Here is a 16707-nt window from a genome sequence, read left to right on the forward strand (position 1 = left end):
TCAAAGAATAATGTTGTATAAATGAGATATATATATATATATATATGATCACAGGAAATACCTTCCATATTCAGTGTTGTGGTTGATCATGTCACCACAAGTAAACATTCTGAAGAATGCGTAGAGACCTTGATTATTAATGAAAAATAGAAATCCTAGGTGCCCTGTGGGACATATCATATTTCCCAATGATTTCCAAGGAATGCCTCTTACTTTCTCCCTTTGTTTATCTTTCTCTTTGGCAGCTACTATGAAGGTACTTCATAGCTGCCTAGGAGATGTCAGTCACAGAGCTTTGCCTTACACCTGCTACATTAAATTGTTCCATTTTTGTTAAATTATTCAGCAATGGAAGGATTATTTTGAGACGGCAGGACCACAGATGCGTAGAATAAACACTCTTATTTTCTACCGTTCCGTGCTATTTTCAAAGTACAGTGAGTTAAATTTGAGACTCAAATGACTCAACAGCTGGTAACAACCCATGGCTGCAAATCCACAGATGCCTCTGTTGTCATCTCCTCACACATGCACAGCACAGGCGGAGGAAGCCCAGCCAGGGGGTTTGGAAGACAAGGCTCTCTGTGGAGGTGGGAGTGAAGAGGATACGGACGTGTGCAACACAGCTACACCGACAGCAGCTCCCAAGCCCTGGTTTGAAGCCCCACTTTCTGATGGGGTTGGCATCCCAGCCTGGCCATCAGCTCCTGGGCCCAGCGAGTCATGCTGTGACAGCTGATGGCACTGGCACAGAGCCCCGGGTGTGTCCCCATCCCTGCTGGCACCTGGCGACAGCCCCACGTGAAGCGTGGCACAGCTGGGGACAGGAAGGTGACCCAGTCTAAATGGTCTGTCCATCCTCTGGCTGTGAGGATAATAAAGCATTTTGTTGCCTTTTCCCTGGACTGAGGAAAGGAATATTTTGCAAGTATTTCTGAGAAGGCTGGAAATTACTTATTAAAAGCTATTTCTCCCTGTTGAGAGCTTTTTGCAGATTGAGGAGTTTTTGCAAGACAATGGCCATATTCAACCGATGCACAATCCAGATGCCTGCTTGTACTAATGGACAATGGACATGTTCACAAACAATGAATAATGGACATATTCAGAAATGGGGTTGCTATATCCTTGAAAAGGGTACAAGAAGAAGAGTCATCAGGACTCAGCAAGTTTGTCAGCAAGCTTGGGAAAGTAAGAAGAAAGTGAGTCATGGGTGGCCAGATGACCACAGCAAGACGCGTGAAAAATTAGATGATCCAATCAGCATTCTAATTGAGACACATGAACAGCTAGGATTAACCAATCATGTATTAGCTAGAGACACGTGGACAGTAGAGATTTATTATAAACATAGTCTTTTTAGGGATAATACATTTTGCTTCACTGGATCATATTGGTTATGGTGTGATGTCCCTGAACCTCTACACCCCGCATCTCCCTAGTTTAAAATTTAAAAAAAAGAACACACTCATAACATACATAAGTGGGTTTTTCTTTATTTCTTTTAAAAAAAATTCTCTCTTGCCTATCTGAAATAAAACATTACATTATGCCAACACACCTGCATAACTTAATTTTTTATTCCCTCTCACATATCTTTCCTGCCTGCTTATCTTTACTGCAGCAGCCAGCATTGGAATGAACAGGTGATCACCTCTGCTGTGGGAAAGATTTAAAGCTTTTCTAACCCTGACCTAGGTCCTCTGAGTATGGACAAGCTACAGAGAGTAATGTCTCTGCAGCACCCTTAGAGGGGGTCAGAAGAAGCCCAAATTAGTGGCAAAAGTGGAACTGGCAAATGGCACTGGAAGCCCTCAGACTGGCAGATCACCACTGGTAACAAGGGAGGAGAGGATGAAAAAAATTCCTGATTTTTTGAAAGCAAATGCTAGAACAAAAAATCAGGCCAGAAGAACTCCATACTACTACTATATGTGTACAGCATGACTTCCAGGCCTTTCAGTGCCAGTAGAAAAGGAAGTTTCAGACTCCCAAGCAAAGCTCCAAGCCCAGTACCTCAGGCAAAAATATCACTAGGCAAAGACAAGAAATGAGCTGCTATATGAGACTCCAGATCATTTTATTACAGAACTGCATGGTGAAGGCAAATCACATAGGAGGGCATTTAACAGCTGGAATAATTTCCAAATAGACTAATTAGAGACTGAATTATTAATGGTAAAACCTCTAATTGGCTCAAAGCAAGGTTACAGCAAAGAAATTCACTTGACTTTGCAAAGAATAATGAATATTTGCAAGGCTAGTAAAATTACATGCTTCTCTAAGGAAATTGGTAGCAAATGGGGAAAAAACCATAAAGTCATCCTAAAGTGTATGTCACAAGACAAAACTGGCAGAGACCTGATAAGAGTGAAGAAAACAGGTAAAAGAGTAAACAAGTGCAGAGATGATTTATTACATTCATTTGCAGTAAATTTGGAACGAAATAAGACAACGCAGAAGTCTCTCCCTGAAGGGCTGCCTTGTTAGGCATGCAGTAAAACCCCTAACTATTTCACTGAAATGTGTTCTCAGTACAAATTACAGACTTAGAAAAGGAAAATACATGGATGTGCAGCTGATGGACAGAGCTCTGGTAAGTATTATAAAATGTCATTTTTTGTCAGTCTTTTAATACATTTGCAAAGGCAAGTGAGGTAGCACTGGCCAGGGATAATTGTGTGCTGAGGCAAGTACCAGAACATGATATTGGAAGTGCCATTTTGTATTTCCAGCTGGGACAACAGACAGCAGTTCAGCAGGGAGATGCACAAGCTAGAGAGGGGGAGGATGAAATTACTGCCAAAACACTGGATCATGCCACCAGGAGGCAGCCACCCCACTTTCCCCACAGCAGGCACTGATGAGGAGGAAAAGGCTTTGAAGTATTTAGGTAAGAAGTTTGCCCTGCCCTCAAATTAGAAATAATGCAAGCCATATGATATTTCAAAACAGCCGAATGAAATCAGCTGGGAAAACCTCAGGCTATCAGAGATTGTCTTTAAAAAGATGATTTTATAAAGCAATACAGTAACAGAAGATGTGGTGAGGTTGGCTTCGCATGACTGCAAACCTGAGATGCTGAAACAAGAAAATCCTGTGGATGAATTTGCTGGAGAGTAGGTAGAAAAACCGAGGGTTAGATGGATCAGCTTGTCTGGTGATCATGATTCTGGAAATATTCACAAACAACTTGATGGAGAGCTGAAAGAAGGGATTCCTGGAGACCATGGAATTTGCCTTGGTAGAGTTACCAGTGTGCCAATTTGTAGCATCTCAGCTCTTTGGAGCTGGAATGACATTTGACCTTGACAATATTGGCTAAATTAGATGTCGAGGGAGTGAAGACACCAACCAAAAGAACTGGCAGGTTTGCCATGAAAATAAACCCAAACTAGTCAAAGATTTGAATACTTTCAAAAGAACTGCTCAAAGCCAGAAAATGTAATCACCACTTCCTGGGAACTGATGAGGTGGCCACGTCTAGACCTGAAAATGCAAAGGCATAGTTTTGGTGCAAATAAATTTACTTTGGTCAAAACACAGTACATAAAATATCGCACATGCATTTCCTCAGGTAGATGTTTAACTGAATCCCTGTTAGACTAGGTACTTTATGAGCATGAAAGCATCACGTTTGCCACAGGACTCTGACATTTGGAAGTAGTGTTACAGATGCTCCTAAGGTTCCAGAAATTACTATAAAATTAGAAAATTACTGGTTGGAGCTTTTACTGGTGCACAGATTTTTGCTAATTTGCATGAAGAGAAAACACAAGAACCTGCAAGAGGATGTGCTTGGAGTCATGTATAATTTGAGTGTGACCCACTTCTGTAATAGAATTAAACAGTCTCAAGCAAGATGAATAAAATGAACTGATCACAGTGAAATTTAAGAGCACAATTCCATATGAAGAAACTATCAAAAAGGGAAACTCTCCCACCTTGCAGGCTAAAATTATACTGACAATACTGGAGAGTAACAATAGTGTAATTCTACGTATAGGAGGCTGTGCAACAGTACCATCATGCAAAGTGAGATAAAAAGTGCTAAACATAATTTACAGTATCCATCTGGCTCTGTAGAAGAGGAGGGACTGAAAAAAATCCTACTGTGGTCAGGCAAACACTGTTGTTCAAGAGAAGGAATCCAAGTATAAATTGTACAATAAATACCAAAAATTATGCAAAAGACCTGTGGAAGCCATAAGGGATCTGTGATTGCTGTTGATACAGATACATTTGGACTAAACAGAAAAGATGAATTATTAATAATTTTTAGCTTGTTATAAAACATGCAGAATAGCAGTGTAAAACAGAATCTAAATCATAGTTTACTTGTCCTGGATTCTGGATGAGCTAAAAACCAAATAATGGCCTGCATTTTGTAAATGACCTGTTTCAGCAATTTGCTTGAGAAATTAGATCAAGCAAAGTAAAGCAAGTCCTTATGAGGCACTGCCACATGGGTTAGCAAGAGGACTGTTTGGTAAATATAATAAAGAACCAGAGGTCCAAGCAAACCATGTCTGGTCTTATTAGATTATTATAGCACGCTTCTCAGTGTTCTGTTGAGATTTCCCGTTCAAAGAATTATGGGCAATAAGGGACAAACCCCATAGATATGTTAAGCTGGCAATATTTAAGCATTGAAAAAGAGCTATTTGCCTAGAAATAAAACCAGAACAAATGCTACAAACGTAGCCAAGTGGTGTTGAAAATGGAAGGGAAGGTTAGATTTCAGTCTGATTCTATGGCTACCAGTTGAACACAGTCTTCTCTCAGCTGCAATGAGGTCAGATGGCAGAAACCTTCCAAAGCAGTTTTCCCATTACTGGATCTGAGAAAAAGGCAAAACTAAGAGGCACTCTGTCTCCATGCATTTTAGGAAACAGCATGGTAATATGTTGACAGCACTTATGGCATGACAGAAGCAACAGTTTTGTATTCAAATGCTGTCCAGCAATAAAAGAGTTTAAATTAAAAGACTCATTAGCTGTAAAAGGAATGACCATGTAACACATGACACAGTCTGAAAACATTGATAGCTACTGACTTTTAGATTAGATGTCTCTAGTTGTGTATTTTATTAACTGACTGCTTCAGTTTGTAGATGTTACTTTATGCCCACTTGCTGTTAGAAGAAATCAGTTTAGCAGTTGCTATTGACTTGTGCAAAACAAGAAAGAGGGTAACCTTTGGGTAATACTGATCCACGTGTCTGCACTGAAGCAGAAAATAAGTTTGATCTTCTCCCAGCACATCTTTATTTATAATATTACACATCTTGACAGAATTTGGCAGATAAAATAATCTGGTGCCTCTCATTTAAATTAGTGTTGTGTTCCAACTGCTGGATCTGGTTATTATTTTGTCTATGCAAAGAGCATGCTACTATCAGATGGCTTCCCACTGCATAGGTACTTCCACTCTGTGTTCAAGTCAATTACAAACCTTCTGGTAAACAGTTTCAAGCAATTGGCTTTTTGTGGCATGCTGTCTTTTTCTTGTTTTTCAAACCACATTTTTGTAGTTCTTCTGCAAACCTCTCCCATTCTTTCCACATTCTCCTTTAGCATTAACACCTGGTTAGGATGTCCAGAAATAGTTTTGCTTAGCCCAGAGATAACCCCACGTCGTGGTCTCATTGCATAGTCCATAAAAAAAATAACACATTCAGCTGCATTGCACTGAAAGCTCCTGTGCAGCTGGATGGTCCCAGCACCCACGATTCCAGAGAGCTTTGCAGAGCCACTGCTCTTTGAGAAGGAGCAGCTTGTTCCATGGGGATGACTGAGGCTGCTCCCAGTTGCATGACCTTGGCTCCATCTCCACTGAAATGTGTGTTGTTTGAGCACTCCAAAAGATGGCTTTGTAAGCTGTGAGTGACCCATTTCCTTACACACAGTTAAAACTGAATCTCTTTTCACCTGGAAACTTTATCAGTCATCTTTCAAATCCCTCACAAATAACCTGGAGCTAACAGGTTAACAGGTAATCTCTGCAGCCGCACTGGAAACCAACCCATATATAATGATAATTTCCGAATAGCAAACAAGACATAGCTAGTTTCTAATAAATGTAACTTTTCTGTACTTATTTAGTATACTCTTAATGTTTTAATCTGAATGTTGGGCTGTAGTAAGTTAAATACCACACAGATATCTGAGCAGATTAGAGTAAAATGGCCCCTGTGCAAACTAGGCTTTTAAATAAATAAGAAACACCGAGCTTATCTGGCAAACCATCGCCTATAATGTTTTGACACCCACAAGAAACCATTTACAGACATCCCCATGAAGACCAGTGTGTGCTTGCACAAGGTTCTAGCAGATTTCAAATGTGTTTGTGGGCACAGAGAACTGATGTCTAATGTCACCAGCACAACACCACTAGAACATAAATACTTGTTACTCCAGCACTTAACTCCTCTTCTGGGACTACAGAATCTCTCCTCTATGTCACACACTGATCTGTGTCACACCACAGTATAGATAAACAGATGATAAAATGCACAGAAGTGATGATCTGCCTGGAGGGCAAAAACCCAGCTAAACAAAAATCAGCAGCAGAGAAAAGAAGAGAGAACAGAAGTAGTGGTGTTCACTTCGAGGCATTCACCCAGAGCTGTGTTTGGGACTTGACTTTCACACCCTTCATTTCAAGTAACTGTGCCTTGAAATTTGCTGCTAACAGAAATGTTGATGGCATCTGTAGTAAGGAAGGCTGGTCCATTACATGGGAAATGCTGGATGACCTTCAGGGCTGTTGTAGTTGGAATGGGAAGAAGTTCAAAAGCAGAGTGTGTCAGGGTATGGACCTGGGGGTTAATAAACCAAACCTCTGCTGTAAATTGGGAGAGCATCAGTAGGAAAGTACAAAGGTGGAGAAAGGTCTGCATGTCTCACCCAACTGCAGGATGACCGTGGGTCTCCAATGTGATGCAGCATGAAAAAAGCAAATACAACCACAAAATACTTCAGGCAAGGAATCACCAGCAGGGGAAGGAAACCATCACAACACTTATACAAGGCATTGATTAGACCTTGTTAGGGAATGGTCCTTCTCATCCATATTTGAGAAAGGCAAGTACAAACAGGAACAAGTGGGAGAAAAGGCTGCTAGATTGATAATTATTCTTACAGAGAGAAGTCTACAAGAAAGTGTATGTAGAGTGGGAAGAGGAACACAGAGAATGCTCTTCATAGGTACAGCAAAGAGAAATATAAACTAAAGGTTACATTTGACTCATGAGCAACTGATGAGTAATAAATATAGATTATAACTCTCAGCACAGTTTCTAGGTATCAAAGTGTCCCACTGTGGAATTGGATAGTAGTGGGAATAACATCTGCATAATCCTTGGATTTTTATTACTGAGCTTGCTAAGTGACAGTGTTACATCCAACAGGGGAGTACTGCACTAAAACACTCAGATTAACCTTTGTACTACCATGAGTTACAGACACTCCAGACAAGTTTTGTGATGGAAGTTAAATGTAACTATGACTGCATGATCCTTGATATGCACCAGAAGGAGCTCAGAATGAAACCAAGTCCAGATCAGGCAAAACAACTCCGAAAACATATTTTCAGTGACATAGAAAAGGAGGGACATATGGAAAGTGGCAACATGAAAACAACAAGAAAAATGCATTTCTTCAAACAGCACCATCCTTACCTCCCATGAGGAAGAGAAGCCCTGCCACATACTGCATAAGGCCTCGGTCCCAACAGCACCCCAGGACGCCGATAATCCACCCAAAGAGGATGATGGCCACGGCCATGCCCATGAAACCAGCGGTCATCCTGCGCAGATCTGCAGTGGGGAAGACACAAAAACAACATGAGTGGGAACAGAGATAAATCAGCATCATCAGGGGTTCATAACAGTCTTAATCCAAAATGCTACTGGTCTGCAAGGACTTCAGTGTGTGTGGTATAGGATGATTTAAGTAAGGGTGATTCAGAGCGAGGACAAACCACAAATTAAGTCACTGGCTTGGGCTGGGGAGAGAGAGCAGCTGACTGTTTTAGCACACAATGAAGCTCAGTGCAGATACACTCAGGTGACTTGTGACAGCTTGCTCAGGAGCTAGAAGTTGTAAAATGGCCTCAGTGCAATGCAGTGCCTAATAACTCCAGTCTCTGGGCACTAGCACAACATCTGTTTACATCTTGCCTTCTCATCTCTGTCCATTACTCCCCAGCATCCAAAGGATGTCCCTGCTCCAACTGATCAGCAAAGCAGTTTCTTATGCTTTGTGCCAAGCACAGACATGACAGAGCATGCACCTCAATTGTCACCCCTGCGTGTCACTGAGCCCCTCTGGGCCACAACTTCCCACGTGTAAGTTGGGCCATGGCATCCAGGGGTGGTAGGAGTGAAACGTGGTTCCTCCAGAGCAGCAAGGCACACAGATACTCTGGTGTCAGACATCCTTAAATGCACTCCAGAGACACAGCTGGGACAGAGGACACATCATTGTCCTCTCCTGTACCCAGATGGCGACCTAGCTAGATGATTTTTAGTGAGGGTGTTTTTGACTGCTCCAGGGAGCACTAGGAGTAGGAGGAGGGCAGGGCACTGGAGAAAAACATTTTTTGCTCTTCAAGTAGGGACTGAGTACATCTGATGTGGGTGACAGGGCTGGCCTGCATTTATTTCATAAATAAAGGAAAAGGACCCCCAAGTCTTAATGAAAGGAATACTTAAATAAAGGCCTGGCAATGTTGCATATTTGTCTTCTGCAAAAAGGATGGGACTATGGGACTGATGGGAACCCTCTTCCTGCATGTGCTGGGAAAAAAAATTCTTCACAGTTGGTTTGGATGTGAAATCTGGGCAGTGAGACCACGTGGCAACTGAAAGAGCAAGGACTATGTGAGCTAAAGAGCATCTTCACACCCTCAGATAATGAAACAGATGGGGGCATCTTCACTAACATTTGATTATTCCCTGTCCCCCCTTCACGCACACATAAAAAGTTTAAGCACTGATATGTCAAGAGTATATGAGCAAAGAAAATTCCAGCCAAGTCAACTCTCTAAACATTTGTTTCCTTCTTGAAACTTTTTTTTTTTTGAACAGCAATGATTTTACTTTTTTTTTCCCCTCAAGAAACAGAATGCTTATGACAGAGAAGGAAGATTTGAAAACTGTGAATCATCCACCAGTCTCTATGGCAGCTTTTCTCTTTGGCTGGCCTTTGACTGTGTCTCAGTTTCTGTTATTTTTTATGCTTTTCCCACAGTAGATAAAAAGACCAGCAATACCCACAACACAGATTCAATGAATTTTGTGAAGAGATAAATTACCGTCATCAGAGGTTTATAAAACTTCATTTCCAAAGTGCTAAGTGTCCACAAAGTCTATCAGTATGCTAGGACAGAGGGACTTGAAGGCAGTTTACTCAGGTCCATGTTCATTATAGCACTTTGTATGCAAGATCAAGTTGTAGAACACAACCTCTTCCTTCCTGTAGATTATCACTGATTTTCCAAGGAGTCTCTCTGACAATATAAAGATAACCAGGCCTTCAGCTCACCAGTAACCAGGCTCTTTTAACAAGATACACATCTTAAAAGTACTTTTGTCTTAGGTTTTGTGACTGTCCCACCACATTTGAGTATGTTCAAGGAGCTCTAGTACAAGAAAAAAAAAGCATTTCCTGCAGAAACTTGTACTTCCCCCAGGCAGTGTCTCTGTTCCTTGGGAATTTCTCAGAGTGCTTTCTAAAACGAGCAGTAAGTGTTAGTAAGCATTTTTGATGGCCAAGTGTCTTCCTTCTTTTTCAGTCCATGAGGCCCTGGGCTCAATTTGAAAATGAAAACATAAAATCTTTACTGTTTCCTGTATCATCTTCCATAACAGCACAGCACATCTCTCCAAGGTGCTGCACAGCTCTTTGTGTCAGCCCTAACAAACCCCTTGCAATTTAACTTGTGAGTGCTGACTCCAAGTAACACCATTTGCCTGTCCAAATGGGAACAACCTGCCTCTAATGAGCTCAGCTTAAATAGCTTTATTCAGCTGCAAGATGTCCAGAACCCCTTAGATCTACCCCAATGGATAAAACTGGTTGTTGGACCCAGTTTTCATAGGCCCCAGAGTGGACCACAAGCATCCCCACAACATATATGCCAGACTCAGGAATGGTGTTTATCCTGCTAAAATCTCTATGAATTTTGCCATTAAACAGAAGACTTAAAGGAGCAGGACCAAGATTTCTAGGCCAAATTTTGACATTTGTTTCCCTCAGCCTCTTTTGCTGATTGAGTCTGAAATTCCCTTTCTAACACAGCAAAATCCAAACAGAACTTCTTTGTGAACTCTTAGTTCTCACAAGCTCAGTGAGCTTAGTTTAAGATTGCCACTGCTTAGGCCAGTTGCAAATCTGCTCCTCACAAGTCTACCCACTAGGGATTATCTGAAACAAATAAAATATAAACTTTCTTTTCTATTTAAAACTATTTGGCTTTTGTCCTGCCATAACATCTCTTGAGGGGAGCCCTTGGAAAGAGCAGTGGTGGGAAAGGGGGTTGTAAAGTTGGTTTCAATAACAGCCTTCACTTGTCCAACAGCATCCACCTGGCACTCCTCACCTGTCAGTGCCCACATGAAGCTGAGGTCAGTGCTGGGATCAAGCCTACTCAAAGTGATTCTTTTGTGGAAAAGTACTTAATGGATGTAAATGAATCATCACCCTCAGGCTATTTAGAGGAATAGGAGCCTATATTCCCCAGACTCAAACTCTATTAATGGGGTTGTTTATGATTACTGTTTGTTGGTGTGGTGCTTGACATGGAAAGGACAGAAGAAAAGCAAAGATTTGCATTGTGTACTCGAGGCAATATCTAAATTTGTTCTGCTAATTTAGGATGGAGAGATGACATATAAATAAACAATAGCTCATCAGTACAAATTGATGGGGTTTTGTCTGAGTTTGATTGGCACTGATAAAACCCTTCCTGAATGCATCCTGCAAAGGTAAAAAGGGTCATGCTGTCATGTAACACCACTTTATGACGTTTGAGCACATTCTAGGTTAGGTTTATTTTTCTGAAATTGCTTTTATTTATTTTTAGACTATGAAATTAATAGTTCTCTGCATTCTTTCTCTTTTTGAAAACCTCTCTGAGTAATAGGATCTCAGGGTCATGGCATGACAACACCAATCAGCTGAAGAGTGACTATGCCAGCAAAATGCATTGTTGAATCTTATACAGCCAAATGGGAGCTGCAACAGCAAACAAACTTATCTCAGTGCATTCATGAGCATTGCTTAGCTGGTCTGCAGCTGATCCTCTCCTGGGTACCCATCCCAAGCCCTCACACTGTAGCAAAGTGCACAGATTGCAGGGACACTGAATTCCCCTTCACCATCTAGCAAACCAAACCTTTAGAAATGTAGCTACAAGGTGAAAGTAAGAAATGTATTGCATTGCTTATTCCATAAGCTAAAATACAGAAGTTAATTTTTAATGCTTGGCCTATATGACTGCTAGTTTCAATGATTTACTATGTGGACATAGATACCAACATCACTTGGTGGTGAAAACCCAATATTATTTATCCACACATTTTTTAGAAACACCTTCTTCATCCCTTTTTCTTTTTAATGTTGACTAAGGGCTATGAGTGAATTATCTTCTATTTGGGAGACTTTTCCTACCTAGCACTGCTACAGGTGCTGCTGCATGTAAAAGGCAGGGAACTCAATCCTGACTCAAAAGCAACATGGATCATCAAGCAAAGAATACAGGTATCATTTTCATGTAGGTTGGGAACAACAAACTTCTTGACTGATAACATTGGAGAAGGGACAAAGAATGGAGTAATCCAAGTCCCATGATGGAAGCTGAAATGATAAATTTGAAAGTCACAAGGTTTGTGAATCATGATGAAAAGAGACACATTAGCATTTTAGACAATGTCCTTAAAATATAGACAGATTCTCATAAACCAACATGCATTTCTTTAAAGCATTTTTGTTTTCTGCTGGGAATATTAACTCTATAGGTTTCCTGAAGATAAAGAAAGGCAGAAAAGCTGATTAAGAGCCATTTATTTCCAAGCAACATGTGATGGAAGGCTCTCTCTGTCAGTTTGTAAATGACCCTGCCCTTCCTTTCACCCTGATATCTGTCCATCTGTATTTGTTATGAGCAATAAGGTAATTCATGCTGGTTATCACATCATGGAAGAAGTTTCACACCCCAGCAGCTGCAAACATAACATGTTCTGATTCAGCTTTGCTTTTTAAAAATTTCAATATGCCTTTTTGACTTCTGAGGTTCCATTCTCTTCCTTGAAATTGCAAGTCATCTTTCTAAAGCAAGGGCACAATCTTCCTGTTGATATCTATCTTCCTTTCCACAGAATTTAATAATATCTCCTAAAAGCTAGAGACTGCTTTCCTCACAACACATGCAGGAAGGACTGTATGAGACTCTTCTGAAAGATGGGGACACCAAGTCAAGGGTACTCAACATGCCCCCAGCTACATGAAAATTTTGTGGAGAGTGTATAATTAAATCTGTATTAGCAGGATTTCTGGACAGACCTTGAACCACACAGCACAGCTTTTGCTTTCAGCACTGCTTGTTCTCAAGTGTTTGTTAGCAAATCAAACTACAGTGTTTGTTATCAGACCCTCAGAAAGTGCAATATTGCTGCAAATAGTATTTCAGATAGTCCATCCTACATGTCCTCCTTCCTTCTCCCATTAGAGAAAGGTCTGCAGGGACTAAGCACCCTGAAGTCTATATCAAGAATATCTAGAACAGCTTAGAAGACATTCTGGGTACACCACAGTTCTTTCCTGAGGTGTTCCAAAAAATGGGAAAATCAAAAAGGAAATCACAAATGCATTTCTGTGCCTGTCTAGGAACAGATGTCAGGATATAGTAACATCACAAGTAGAAATAGACTGGGATGGTGTAATTCTTTAGCATAATCCTTCATTGCAGGTCACTCTGATCTATACCCTCCTGTACTACATTCCCTCTGATTTGTCTTTACCAGGGATCGAGAACATTTGTACTTGAAAAGAGTCAAAATCACTCCTTTTTCTTCCTTTTCCAAACATATGTATTGGAAATTGTTCAAGAACTGCACACAGCCCTAGAGCACAATTTACCAGATTTCACTGAGCTTTGTTTAAATTACTTCTCTTATAAAGAATCAGCAGCACAGAGGTATCTTTCTCCAACATAATCCCTTCTCTTATCTCACCCTGAAACTTCAGCGGGGGCAAGATAGAATTGGACAGACATGTCTTTTATTGAATGCCAGCCCAGCAGCTCCCAGGTACAATGAAGCAGGGAGTATTAATGCAGGTGATTTTGAGTGGCATTTTCTGGCTCTCACTATTCTCTCTGCAGAGCTTAAAACTGTATTTTGGATGAGGTTGGCAAATAGAGGGTGAGGATTTTAATCTTTCCCTTGCACTTCAGGTATGAAGAGATAAGAAAAGAAATATGTATTAGCCTACCTGAGACTGTTGAAATCTCTGAGTGCCTTTCACTGAATCATGTGGTAACCCAGTCCTCAGTTTAAAGATTACTCTAATGCAATCTCAATGAGTACAACCCACTTCAACCAAGCAACAGTAGATTACATTTATATGTAAGTATCTGCACCAGAGAGACTCAGAAATATGCACATCACAAACATACACTAAAACACAACCCTCTCAAAGCTGAGAGAAAGAACAGCAGAAGACCCTCAAAAAAAAAAGGAAAGCAGCTCTGTCAAGTATGAAGTAAGCCTTCATATCTCAAGAGGTTATAAGTGGCCTTTATAACACACCTGTATAAATTCTCCTAAACAACACAATTCCATCATCTTCTGTTGACTAGAGATTGTTATTTGTGTGATAAGTTGTTTGATTGCCAGCAATGTCTGGACCCACCTACATGGAAAAGCTGATGGGAAGCTTTGCAAGCTGGCTGTGGTCTGTGCTAGTTAACACGTCCCTGAGGATGAGGGGTATGGAGAGTGGACATCATGAAATTGATTTATTCTTGTCAGAACAGGCCATCGATATGGATTTCCTCCATCAGAGTTCTTAAGTGTTCTTACAGTTATTTAAAACAGAAACAATCACTAAAGGCAGGTGCCAGCTATGCACTGCTGGCACCTCAGTCTGCCTTCCTTCATCAGAAATCCCACAGTTTCAGAGCCAGGTGAATACCTTATCAAGGGAGGGATGAAGTCATGTCTTCTATAAAGGCTGACACCTTCAGAGGTTTTTGCTGGCAAATAGCAAACCCCACATGACACTGCAATTTCTTATCTCTGGTGAACTGTCATAAAACATCAGAGGAAAGGGGAACTCCCAGACCAGGTCACATACTGGTGTAACTTCGTGAAAGCAATTCCTCCTCTATTTAGGGAAAAATACAGGAGCCTAAGAAATTCTGCAGTGGTCTAAGGCACTATCTGGAGCTCAAATAGCAAGTTCTGATTTTATTCTTGCCTCTTCCTCATGTGGAGCAGGGACGAGGCAAAAGAAAACCCCCAGACCGTAAGGGAGGGATTTAAGAGGGAGGGAGGGAGGGAGGGAGGGAGGGAGGGAGGAAGGAAGGAAGGAAGGAAGGAAGGAAGGAAGGAAGGAAGGAAGGAAGGAAGGAAGGAAGGAAGGAAGGAAGGAAGGAAGGAAGGAAGGAAGGAAGGAAGGAAGGAAGGAAGGAAGGAAGGAAGGAAGGAAGGCTTGTTTAAGAACACAAAAGGGTGAGATGAAGTGTCCTATGAGGGTGAGAAGATTGATTTGTCTTCAACAGACTTTATGATATGGATATCAGAGAGTTCAGTGCATAAAGGGGACATTTGTACAGCAGGAATTTAACACATCTGAAGCAGTTCCACTGTAGAAGGTGCAAGACTTATGGTCTGGGAGAAGGATGGCTGTGAATACCATCCCATAGAATGGTTCAGCCTTTTGCTCCAATCCTACTTTCCCTTAGCCTCAAAATTAAACTTTGGCCAGAGAAGATTTTGGTATCTGTTGTGTTGCTACTCAACCCTGAGTGACAGCAGGGTCGGAAGAAAAGCTTTGCCCTTACAACTCCTGATCTAGTGAGCCAGAGTAGCTGAGCCTATGCCAAAACATCATTCCACTCAACTTTACTCTGTCATGCCCCATTCTACCTTTCCTAATCCACACCATTCCCTCTCCTTCCCTGGTGCTGGTGAGATTTTATCAGAAAGCACCTGAAGCTGATCATTTACATTTCTTCAGCAATGTTCAAGAGCTGATCTTAGAAAGTCTTTCTCTCTCCAGATTTATTATCCTTGATTTCAGCTCTGCAATATATGATCATCTAGGAATATTTCCAAGCTTTGGTCCCAGCAGAGTACACTTGCAATTTGGCCAGTCAACCCTTTCATCCCACTTTTCCCTCTCTCCACAGAAACAGGGAAGTCTGAGGCACCTGCAATTTTGGCCACTCTTCTTCATATTCAAAACTTTAATCCTTCCTGCTCCTGCTAGGTGAGGCCACACAAAGCAAACATTTCTCAGTTGTTACCAAGCTAAGAGGCTTTTCATTACACAGCTTCCATGGATTATGCAGGTGTTGAAAAATCTGAGGCATTTGAAGTAGGCTTCTGCTCAATTTCAGTGAGGACTTTGTGACTTTATGACATCAAAGCTGTGCCTTTTTCATTTTTCTTCCATCCTGTACTTTTGAAAAACTCAGGTAACACACACTTCTTTATGCTGGTCATCTGTTATTGGGAAGTGACTTCTACCTGGAGCCTCCACAGCACAGTACAATCTTGATGGGGAGGAAGGACAGCACAGTCCCTCATCATCACGTTAGCCTGACCAGAGGGATCCTTCCTGCAGAATGTGGGGTGCCATCTCCCTGCTCCCAGCTCCTCCACCCCTGGGGTGGTGGGAGAGGCCAGGGGGAAAGCCCATTTCTAAATGGAAGTTTCCCTGAATTCTCCAATGGTCTAGAAGAAATCAGTGATGGGCTCTGGGTTCAGGGCACAGGTGACTCCCTTCACTGTAAAGTGCTCTCAGTGCTGTTGAGAAGTGCTGCTCTGACACCACTAGGACTGAATGCTCCATGCATGCCTCCACAAGGCACAGTGCACAGGAGGAGTGCAGAGCAGGGCACCAGGGCCAGCTTCACCCCACAGCTCTGCTGCCAGGCTCTCACAGGAAACTACAAACACCTTGGGGGCAAGGAACTGAGATCAGTGAAGAGCCCTGTGAGCTCTGCTTTCTCCCTCCAGCTGGAGGGCTGGGTGCTCCAAAACTTTCCTCTGAAAGTCAGATTTTCTCCTGTCTCCCAGGAGGACCATGGAAGACAGTTTATCACTTTTTCTATATAGGCATTCAGATAATAATGATATACAGTAACATTTGTATGAAAATAATCTGGACAAAGAAAGCCATATTCTATATATTAGTTACTTTATTATTCAGTTTACAGAATTGCCCTTATCTGTGAGCAGACTCTGCCCTGTTACAGTCTGCTTTTTATATGCTGGTCACCATCAGAGTATCAACATATCCACTAATCACATGGAATTTTATTAAGATTTAATCTTCAGTTATTATCTCTTGAACCACTTCTTGTAAAGGTGGAAAAGGTTCATCAGGGCCAGAAAGAAGCAGAAGAAAAAACAGAAACACATCTTTTCTTTCAGTGAGGAAAGAAGAGTGGATAAAAACACTGGATGGATAATTG

The 16707-nt window shown here is 41.4% G+C and overlaps 1 protein-coding gene across 2 annotated transcripts in view; it reads right to left on the reverse strand.

The window, feature by feature from the left end:
• Positions 1 to 16707, reverse strand: part of TMEM178B (transmembrane protein 178B) — a 221556-nt gene that overhangs the window by 23919 nt on the left and 180930 nt on the right. For both annotated transcript variants that reach the window (XM_077178332.1, XM_054632005.2), the window contains exon 4: positions 7682 to 7819. In XM_077178332.1, the coding sequence (XP_077034447.1) occupies positions 7682 to 7819 (138 nt within the window). The remainder of the gene's footprint in view (positions 1 to 7681; positions 7820 to 16707) is intronic.

This window comes from Agelaius phoeniceus, chromosome 5, assembly GCF_051311805.1.
Source record: "Agelaius phoeniceus isolate bAgePho1 chromosome 5, bAgePho1.hap1, whole genome shotgun sequence".
NCBI lineage: Eukaryota > Metazoa > Chordata > Aves > Passeriformes > Icteridae > Agelaius > Agelaius phoeniceus.